The sequence below is a fragment of the Heterocephalus glaber genome, unplaced genomic scaffold, assembly GCF_053883595.1.
Source record: "Heterocephalus glaber isolate CG9 unplaced genomic scaffold, H.glaber_assembly_v1.0 deba00001234, whole genome shotgun sequence".
Classification (NCBI taxonomy): Eukaryota; Metazoa; Chordata; class Mammalia; order Rodentia; family Bathyergidae; genus Heterocephalus; species Heterocephalus glaber.
The window spans coordinates 1-10,877 of NW_028258221.1; the positions used below are offsets into that span (position 1 = coordinate 1).

A 10,877-nucleotide genomic window follows, 5' to 3' on the forward strand; every position below is an offset into this window, starting at 1 on the left:
AGGACAATTTTTCCTCAAAGATTATCTGCCCCCCACCCCCGTCCCACGTGGCATCCTCTCTGCATCTTCTCTCCTGCAGGCTGTGTGTGCAGCTGCCTCACAGGCCTGTTTCGCCCATCTGCATTTGTCACTTACGTGTCTCCATTTCCTTCCAGCATGAATCTTCCTTGAGGCGGGCCACGCAAGCTACTCTTCTTCCCAATGCCCAGGAAGGTTTGTGCACATCATAGCAGCGCTGCACAAAGCTTCCTCTACAGGTCCTGTCCCCATCTTCTGAGGACACCGCCACATTGGATTCAGGGGCCCTCTACACCTCCCTTGAGCTCGAGGACCTCTGTAAAGACCCTGGCTCTATGTTCAGTCTTATTCTAAAGGTCTGGGGCTGTGACTTTGATGTGTCTCTTTGGGGGACACAATGCAAGCCACGGGCTGAGATAAAAGGTTGCATGGGAAATGCAGACAGGAAGGACGGGTGTGGTGAGGAGGGACTCATCCCACCGTGAGATATAGGTGGTGCTTGAAGAAGCAGCCAAGGAAGGGAAGCAAGTGAGTATTCCCAGGAAGGAGGCAAGGAGCCACTCAGCAATCCCAGAGCTTTCTCAAAGAGGGGAGGATCAGGAGATGGAGGGAGGGGCGAGGCAGAGGAGGGAAAGGGGATGGAAAGGGAATGAAGAGGTGTGAGGTGCACGGACCATGTCTGCACAAGGAATGGAAAGCTCATGTACCGCAAACATGTACGGAAAGGGATGGGGATCAGGAGATCGGGGGTGGGGGGGTGGGAGGAGGGGAGGAAAAGAGGCTAGAGAAGAACTAAGGTGTACTGCGCACACGTACCAGCTCCCCACAGGGAATGGAAACACCGGATGGTATGAACATGCACTGATAAAATGATCAGGAGAACAGGGTTGGGCACAGAGTTGAGTGTGAAGACCCTGGAGGCAGTTTCCACTGTAGCCTTCTCCAGTGAGACTTTTCTGCCATGGAAAAATATACATGGCATGAAGTTTATCGTCTCAGTCTTTTTGACATGTTGAGATCAGGAGCACTCAGTATATTTCATCATTCCCATCCGTTTCTAGAACTCTTTTATGGTCCGCAACTGAAACTCCATCTCCACTTCCTCCCATTCACTCTCCTCCCAGCTCCTGGCATGCACATTCTACTTTCTGTTTCTAGGAAATCTGCCTCCTATAGGTGTCTTGTATAAGTGCAACCTGCAGTATTTGCCTTTTGATGGCTTACCTCACTCAGCACGATGTCTTCAGGGTTCATGCAGGTTGTAGCATTGGCAGAGTTTTCTCCCTTTGTGTGCTGTGTCGAGGCCACATGTGTTTATCTTCCCATCCATCAGTGGACATTTGGGTTGTGTCCCCTTTGAATGACTGTGCATAATGCCGTGATCATCGCTATGGAAACATGTTCTCAAGACCCAGCCTTGACCTCTTTTTCGCGCATGCCCAGAAGTAGCAATGCTGACTCACATGTGGATTCCTAGGTCAAGTTTTCCAGGAATCACTGTACAATTCCCACAGCAGTGCACAAGGATGCCCGTGTCTCCACACCCTTGCTCATATTTCTCTTTTCATCTTTTTGGATGAAAGAGTTGACCTTGAAGATGTTTTTATTCAAGCCAAGAGGAGGCAAGGAACCAAGGGTTCTACATGTTTCCATCTGCTTTTGTCACTCAGGCTTCATTTTCAGAGGACACAGAAAAGGTCATGGGTAGGCATTATTATAATTGATGGGAGTCATCTGCATGTTGACACTCTTCTTTTGTGTCACTGCCGATGGGACCTAGGGCCTTGTGCGTGCTACACAAGTGCTGTACCCTGAGCGACACCTCCCGCCCTTGTTGGTTCTCTTGATGTGAATAAATCCCATCGCATAGCAAGACGGGCAGGAAGCACTGTGTGTGAGGGCTCTGGAGTCTGCACTGCCATTTATGTCTATGTCGCTTATTGAACTTGCATATGTCCTGCATCTCTTTGTGCTCTTTCTCTTCAGCAGTAAGACGGGGATCACAATTTTACATCTGTTACTGGACTCTGAGGATTGAACGTACCCATATGCACACAGCACTGACACAAGGGCCTGTGTTATGCAAAACACAGGGTAAAGCTGTAGTGACTATTTAATGGGAGCCAAGGATTTTGTAGGCCTTGTTTACTACCTCAAATTTTACCTAACAATACTTCTCTTCCTGTAGGTGGTTCATCACTTTTCATTATTGGTTGGGCATTTTCCTCTTCGTGAAGAATGATTCCTACTTCTGCAAAGGATAGTTATCATTCCATCTTTCTGTTGTGGACGGTGACCCTCCGCACCCCTAGGTAAATGTGTAGAGAAGTTACATGTAGTTCTCTTACTTGGCCTTTGAGAAAAACATGTCCCTACACAGACATCACCAGATCCACCCCAAACTAGCACATTTTCCTGACAACTGCAGCATTCTCCTTGCTGATGCCCTCTCTCCATCAAAAGTGCCTGATCCTGTGGTCCATTCCCTCAGATCTCCTTTGGCAAGGAAGTGCTCTGGACAGTGAATTCTCAAACCTGGCCATCATTTCCACCCCTGTCTCACAAGGCAACTTTCACAGTAGCCAGCTGCCTTCCCCTCATGAGAAAGCACATCCCAAGGAAGCCTGGTGCTTACTGGGGCCTGGTTGGAGACAGCAGACTGCATGGGAAGGAGATGGACTTTGGAGGCCCCTAGAATGATTTGCATGGGCAGCGCCCACATCGCCCACCTGCTTGGGCAGACATTACCACCACCTTTCTGGGAATCAACCCCAGGGGTGGCCCCCCAACTGTAATTTGTTATTACTCCTGTTATTACCACTTCCATGCATTTGAATTGACAGGGGAGACAAATAACTGAGTTCCCAATCTAAATGTGAAGTGTATGCTTTGCTTCATACAAGATATTTGCTGCATATGAGGTACATCAGGATGGTTTTAAATTGCACCCACAAGAAGCCAATAGGTAGAGTTTGGAGCAAGCAATGGGTTAAAAAGGTAAATGGGCGTGGTGTGTGACACTTCCCATATAGATCCATAAGGTCAGGCTCAGGCCACCTTTCCTTATAAAGTATGTGTGCTTTTCATTACAAAGCATTACAGATAGGCTGAGGGTTTATCTCAGTGGCAGAGCACTTCCTACCATGAGTGAGGCCCTTGTTTCAATCCACACTACTGTAAGACGAACCAACCAGTAAGCAAATAGAGAAACAAATTGTGGAAATATATGTAGATAAGAATGAAAAGCTCCTCTCTACCAAACTGATTTCCTTAGAATGACTCCTTTTGTGTGCATCTTTTCAACTTTTAACAAATATGTTCATATCTACTTGTATATATAAAGAAAAGCAGATATGGTTTTCCTTTAACACAAATGCTCACACCATGCATTTTCTTATTCATTTTGGGTTTTACATTTTATTCATTTTGGATAGTATTTTTTCTTCCTAGACTTCATATGGGTTAACTCGTTCTTCGTAATGGCCATGTACTATTGCACTATGATGTTGAAGATGCCATAATTTACTTGAACACCCCTCTATTTATCAACACTTTGGTTACTTCCAATTTTCTCTATTGCAAAGGACCCTGAAATGAACATTGCTCCATATATTTGTACAAACTCTTATTTCAGTATGAATTCTCAAGATGGGAATTGATAGACAAGACATGAACATGCCTGCTTTTGAAAGATTCTGCCACACTGTCCTCCAAAATCACCTACCAACTCATTCGCCCACAGCTGTCATGGATTCCTAGGCTTTTTTCCCTCCTTCTTCCCTCCCCTCCCTCCTCTTCCCTCTCCTCTCCTCTCCTCTCTCCTCCCCTCTGCCACTCCCCTCCCTCCCTTCCCCTTGTTTCTCTGTTTTCTCTCTTCTCTCTCCCTCCATCCCTTCTTTCCTTCCTTCCTCTGTCTTTCCCTTTCTCAGTTGTACTTTCTTTTCTTTCTTTGAGACAAGGTATCTGTATGTACCTGAGACCAGCTATAAATCACTATGCAGCCCGAGCTCGCCTTGAACTCTAGATCCTCCTGCCTCAGCCTCCTCAGTGCTGGGATTACAGGTGTTCTGCCACACACAGCTGCTAGGCTTCTTTCTCTTCTCATGTAAAATATTTAGGACAGCAGTACCTATGCAGAACTTTTCTGTTTGTTTGTTTTTGTTTTTGTTTTTTTTTGCTACCAGGGATCAAACTCGGGACCTTGTGCTCGCAAGTCAGGTGCCGGAACCACTGAGCTAAATCCCCGGCCCCTGAAGAACTTTTAAATACAAATTTCATATGTGGGCAACAGCATGTAAATATTTACCCCCCTCTCCCCATGACTCATGTTCTGTTTTTTCTCCCTTCCTTGGTGTTCCTGCCCTGGCTTCCTGCTTCTGCAACATCCTCTACAGTTTTCCTGGAATGAAGCAGCACATCTGTGCCCTGACTGCCTTCCTGCTTAGTTCCGTGGCCTGGGTGTTGGGTATCATCGTAGTGAGCAGCGTATCCTGGCGCATGTGGGAACTTGACAGCCAGGTTTCTCTCGTTGCCTTCATTGGCCTTTGGGATGCTCAGGATTCTCTCAGGCAAAACAACTCTGGCACAGTGGTTGATGTGCTAGTAGTGGCTAACATGCACAGGGGGTGGACCCAGGTAGTTGAGCTTGAGTTTGTGAAAGATCTAATGGTGTTGGTGAAGTTTATACAGCCAATGGCCCTGATTCTCAGCACAGTGGCCTTCCTGCTCAGCAGGCTGAAGCCCACCTACCCAGAATTCCTGCGACTCTATTACAGAAGCTCGGTCCTCCTTCTTTGCCTCAACTCTTGCTGTGTGGCTCTGGCTGTGAGCTGCAACTATGTCATGGACATTTCTGGCCAAAGCGCCCTTGATTTCCCATTAGTGCTTACTGTGGGCAAAGAGGCTGTGACCAAGAAACACTTCCCCTATGTGTTCCCACTAGGCATCGTCACTGCCACTCTGTCCTTCCTCAGTGGCATCCTGTGCTTTGGGGCCATGATCTGCACAAAGCCCAAGTCAATGGCAGTGGCAGATGTGCCCTAAGGGAAGCTCAGAGCTGAGATGGGATGTGTGGGAAGGCCTGAGCACTGGGGGTGTGGGGAAATTGCCACCTCGTTGGTATACTGAGGCAACTCTGTCCTCGCTGCAAATAAAATCTCTGCCTCTGATTCTCAGCACGTGTCTCAAGGTCCTGGCCTCCTCTGTGCTGTCGTCCATTTCTTCTTTGAAGGGTTTCATTTCTGGAAGTCTGCCGCCCAACACTTCCTGTTCACATGCTGCCAAAATCCACAGGCAGGGAAGTGTGCTGGCTGGTGTGTGCCAGCTCACATCAGTGACAGGGACCAACTCCAGGTTGGCTCCGAGTGTGGAAATAGGCTCCTGTGTGCACACAGAAAATACCAGTTCTCAGAGCTTAGAGGTCTGCCAGATGCACCCATTGGTGAGTTTGTAACAGCAAATGAGAAATACCAACAGGCACTCAGGATGTGAAGGCAGAAAGCAAACTTTATTTACATCGATGGGCCTGGTTGGATAATTCCTCAGAGAACCAGGCCCTGTCTTTCTGTCTGTCTACAGTTTATATAGGATTTGCAAGCAGGAACTAGTACAGATGCAGAGCAGGCAGTTGATTGGTTACATACATAAAATCATTCTCACTGATTGGTCTATAGCGAGGTCAAACTCAAGGTCAGAAACATATTTGGCGTATGCATCAGTTCAGGGTAGGGTCTGCCATGAGGAGCAGATAAGCAAGACACGTACTTAGAGTGGGCCTCATAGAGAGTACATTACATTCCAGAATGTGTTCAAGCTTGGAGCAGAGATAGGGAGTTATGCTCTTGGTGGTACTAGTAGGTTGCATGGGGAGTTATGCGTCTGGCAGTGCTAGAAAGAAAATGTGTTTACAATAATCATTCCCTACAGAGCACAAGGCCATGGAGATTTTAACTCCATTTTCAGATTAACCCATACCACACTTTTCCTTTTCCACGGCAGATCAAGTTTTCTCAACCTTGGCACTGTGGACATTTTGGGGTGGGTTGTTTGGGAACAGGGAGGCTGGGCTGTGCATTGAGGATGTTAGGAGCATCCGCAACCTCTTCCCACTAGAGGCCAGTAGTGGCATTCGTTCCCCCAACTGCAAAAACGCAAATGAGCAGACATTTCCAAGTGTCCTCTGAGGGGTGACCGTGTCCCTGCTGAGCCCCAGTGGTCTGGATGTCGCCCGTGACCCAGGCCACTGAAGTTACTGGTGTGTTGAGAGGACCCTGACAAAATCGCGAACCTCAAGAAACTGCACAGTCTCATGCATTACCTTAAGTCAGGGTCTGCTGGAGAATTTACTTCCCCTTCCTGGGGACATTTGACAGTGACAATGTCCATGAACAATGTGATCCCCAAAGTATCAAATGCTATGTTATGGTTACACAGCTGGATAGACGCAGGTGCTGAGAGAATCGGGAATCTTGGATTACAACCTAAAGCAGAATTATGAACCCTGAAACAGATTATGAAAAAGCAATAGATGAAGTGATAAAGAGTTTGTAAGAGGCGGGGAAGATAAAGTGAGAAGGCCCATTGAATAGTGCATGGAATTTCTGTAAACTAAAAATAGCCGGTGAGAAGGCAATCGTGGAAGTGCGCTTAAGTTTTTCCAGCATTCCTGAAAGACATGAATCCTCAAGTTGAGAAAGGATAGTGTGTCTCCACTAGGCTAAATTAATGTAGACTCATACATAGACACATAAGCAAACGCAGGGACTTTCAGGTACAAAGAGAAGTTGTTGGAGGAAACCAGAGGAGAAAAAGCAACAAATGAATGATAGAGGATGTACAACTAGACTGACAGACCACAGACTTTCAACCAACAGCAAAGTGAGAGAAAACAAAAACAGAAATGTCTTCAAAGACATGAACTTAATGCTCAAGTGCTGAGTCCGAGTCCATTAGTTACTAAGCCACTGCTCAAGAATGAGGACAAAGTCCCAGGGATGTAGCTCAGTGGCACCGGACCTGCCTCGCAAACACAAGGTCCTGAGTTCAATCCCTGGTCCCCCCCCAAAAATAAAAAGAATGAGGACACAATGAAGATAGTTTCAGAAAAAGGGCTGTCAGAAGGACACAGTTGGGAGAAAAGAGAATGTGCATGTTATTGTGCTATGTAAGAATTGAAGATGGGTGATGGCTGATAGCGGCTAAAGCTTGCTTGTGGTCTTTTTCACAAGTCATTCATTAACTTCAGAATTTAAGCCAATATAATGTTAAAAATGTAAAGCTAACTTTTAAACAGAATGAGATGAAATTCAAGTGGAAGTATGTAAAAGGAAAAATGTTATTTTTCAGTGTCAGTATGATTGTGTAAGAAACGTGAAAGACTGGTCCTATTCCACTTTTAAGAATTTTCTAGAAAAGGGAGTACCACAAAGACAAAACAGTGTTGTGATTCTTGTGGTGATAGTAAGAGGAGAGTAACCCCAGGAAGGCACTAGGGAATATTTTGGGATGATAGCCAGGTTCTGTATCTGGGGGATGTTCACTGTCCCACAATTGTACAATTTACTAAAATTCTTCAAAACACATACCCTAAATCATGTAAATTTTATAGTGTATAAATGACAGATGATGCCTCAGTTTACAAATGCTTCTGTTCACAAATACTTTGGTTCCCCAACACAAGTATTGGGCAAAATTTTGCTTCTGTTCACAAACTCTGCATTGGTTGACAAACACAACTGTGGCTGTCTTTCCCAGAATCAGGGAATGAAGTTCATGAACCGAGGTACCACTGTGTACTGTAGTAATGAAATTCAAAAAGAAAACTCTCTCCATTCCTATACATCAGTGGCAACCTTTTTTTTCAGTTCTGTGGCTTTAGCCCATGGATGGCCTCATTCAGGCCAGGCAAGCACTCCACCACTGAAGCATATCCTTAGCCCCAGACAAACTTTTTTTTTGCTAGTGAAGTTTATTTCGTGCTTAGAGTATTTTTTAAGGCAGCACAAATTACAAATCCAGTGGTAGAATATTTAATAGTTTAAAAAGGAACACTGTTGTGAAAATCTTATTGATTCGGTGGCGTGGAGCATCGCGCGAGGGTCTACTTTCAGGCGTCAGCCTCCACCGCCTCCTGGAGCCCCCTCCAGGCCGGGACCCGCAGTCCCCAGCATGTCCTCCTGGGCCCCCGCCTCATCCGTGTCCAAGAAGGAGCCCCAAATGCCCGACCCCCGTGAGAAGAGTGAAGAGGAGGAAGAATGAGGTACCTGTAGGATGTGAAGTGGAACTGACCAGTTGGCTGCCAGATTTGTATTAATCTGAATCTCAGGAAAATGCTCTGGCAAATTGCTTAGGGAGCTATTCAGAAGCAAATGAACAGTAAATCGCTGCGGGAAGGATGTTGAGTGATCATATGGATTGCTCAACAGTGCTTGATCTTCATTGTATATACCCCTTTCTCCTGTACATCCCTAAATCTTATCTGTCTTTCAGAGTCAGTGCCCATATTTTGTTCCCTTTTCCCTAATAATCCTTCCTTAGCACAAAAACTTATTTGCATTTTAAGGTGTTTTGTCATCATTATGTTAGATTATGATATCTGTGTCTCATTTTCCTATTACAGATGGTCATTTTCCAAAAATATTCAATGTCTTAGTCATCTGTTCATTTCTTCTATCAAGTGCAGCTTTCTAGAAAATAAGCATCTACTCAGATGATTGAAAGGACTGCCAACAATATCTAATGTTATTGGAACAATTTATTTGACTTTATTTCAATTAGTGAGTTTATTTTTTCCAGACAGGGTCTCACTATGTAGTTCAGGCTGGCCTTGAACACACTTCGTAGACCAGGCTGGCCTCAGACTCATGGTGATCCTCCTGCCTTAGCTTCCCTGGGATTGGTGCTCACCATCATGTACAGAGGTAAATGATTTTAGATAAAGTAACATCTTAAACTTTATAAAGCATACACTCATTTTCTGAGTCATTTTTTGTTTTAAGCGGTTAGGGCTAAACAGAATTTTAACTTTCAGAATGATTTATTTTCATCATTATGAACTTGTAGAATATTTTTTAGCTGGTAATAGATAAACTGTACCAAAATACAGTTGGATATGACTAGCTCTAGTATTCTTCAGCATAGCAGGAGGACTGTAATTTACAACAATGTATATATTTAAGGCACTGGGGGTGTAGCTCAGTAGTAGAGCACTTTCCGAGCATGCACAAGGCCCCGGGTTCAATTCCCAGCTCAGCGAAGAATGTATATGCTTGATGAAGAACTAACGGAAAGAGTTCAAAACCTACCAAAACAAAGAAATGAGGAGATGGGAAAAAAAGAGTCTCATCATGGAAGGCAAGAGGGAAAAGAAGAAAGTAGAGGCTGATAATCCAAGTGTCTTCTTTACAGAGAGAACCATTTATGATTGCACAAGGCAAGGGACAGAAACTTTGTGAAATTGAAAGGATACATTTATTTCTGAGTAAGAAAAAAGCAGATGAACTAAGAAATTTACACAAACCGCTTTACAACAGACCAGGCACAGTGTCCACATTAAAGAAGAATGTGGGTCAATTCAGTGGCTTTCCATTTGAAAAATGGAGTATCCAATATAAAAAGAAGGAAGAAATGTTGAAAAAGTTTAGAAATGCTATGTAAAGGAGCATATGTGAAGTTCTTGATTTGGAGAGATCTGGTGTAAACAGTGAACTGGTGAAGAGGATCTTGAATTTTTTTTTTTTTTGTACCAGGGATCAAACTCGGGACCTTGTGCTTGCGAGGCGGGAGCCAGAACCACTGAGCTAAATCCCCAGCCCTGAATTTTTTAATGTATCCAAAACCTTCAGGCAAACCATTGCCAAAATCTAAAAAAACTTCTAGCAAGGGCAGTAAAAAAGGAACGGAACAGTTCTAGAATGGCAAGGAAGGCAAAGCAAACCAAATGTCTTGAAATTCTGTCAGATGAATCTAGTAGTGATGAAGATGAAAAGAAAAATGAGGAAGAGTCTTCAGATGATGAAGATAAAGAAAGTGAAGAGGAGCCACCAAAAATGACATCTAAAAAAGAAAAAACTAAACAGAAAGCTACTTCTAAAAGTAAAAAGTCTGTAAAAAGTGCTAACACTAAGAAGGCCGAGAGCAGCACCACGAAGAAGAATTAGAGCAGTTCCAAAAAAGAAAGTGAATCTGAGGATAGTTCAGATGATGAACCTTTAATTAGAAAATTGAAGAAACCACCTACAGAAGAAGAGTTAAAGGAAACAGTAAAGAAATTACTGGCCAATGATAATTTGGAGGAAGTCACAATGAAGCAGATTTTCAGAGGTATATGAAAATTATCCTGCTTATGATTTAACTGAGAAAAGATTTCATAAAAACAACTGTAAAAGAGCTGATTTCTTGAGATAGAAGACAGAGATGACTTGTTCCCATAGTTTGGAAGATCTGATTTATACATTATACCAGCAAAGAGAATGTATTTCCTTTTCTAAATCCTTGTGTTGGTAGAACTTACTGCTGACCTTTTTAACTTGGGTGTTAATGTAAATTTGAGTTTGTCATTTTAAATTGCATGTTGTGCTGTTTTTAGTTTAAAATATTGCATGGCAGTAATTGTTACTTGCTTTTATAGTTGTATTTTGTACACTTTAATTTCTTTATATAAGGTTATAGATTCCTGAACTGGGCTTTAGTGCACTTAATATTAGCTTGCTTAAGACATACTTTCAATCAAGTAGGACAAAAACTATTATAAATGCCATTTATACATGCAGAGACTATTGCAGTATTTAGTATATGAAATATTTTGAATACATATCTCTCCTGTCAGTGAACTCAGTGGCAGTGTGTCCATCTTGTTAAAT

The 10,877-nt window shown here is 43.7% G+C and overlaps 1 protein-coding gene and 1 pseudogene across 3 annotated transcripts; both read left to right on the forward strand.

Annotated features, from left to right (window-relative positions):
* Window positions 1–42: 42 nt before the first annotated feature.
* On the forward strand, window positions 43–5,199 carry LOC147828201 (uncharacterized). 3 transcript variants are annotated; one of them, XM_087210890.1, is made up of 4 exons: window positions 43–546; window positions 2,005–2,112; window positions 2,207–2,330; window positions 4,413–5,199. In XM_087210890.1, exons 3-4 carry the CDS (start codon window positions 2,257–2,259, stop codon window positions 5,059–5,061), a joined length of 723 nt encoding a protein of 240 aa, XP_087067016.1. In that variant the 5' UTR covers window positions 43–546; window positions 2,005–2,112; window positions 2,207–2,256; the 3' UTR covers window positions 5,062–5,199. The 3 variants fall into 3 exon arrangements, with proteins under 3 accessions (XP_087067016.1, XP_087067017.1, XP_087067018.1); XM_087210891.1 differs by having other exon boundaries at window positions 43–374; XM_087210892.1 differs by having other exon boundaries at window positions 45–213.
* Window positions 5,200–7,701: 2,502 nt separating this feature from the next.
* LOC147828202 (protein DEK-like) lies at window positions 7,702–10,877 on the forward strand (annotated as a pseudogene).

Bases quoted from the DNA above. Each gene is read 5' to 3' on its own strand.
- LOC147828201 (XM_087210890.1), top strand. From the start codon at position 2,257: ATGATTCCTACTTCTGCAAAGGATAGTTATCATTCCATCTTTCTGTTG. The intron at 2,331-4,412 runs GTAAATGTGTAG...CATCCTCTACAG, and splicing joins GTGACCCTCCGCACCCCTAG to TTTTCCTGGAATGAAGCAGC.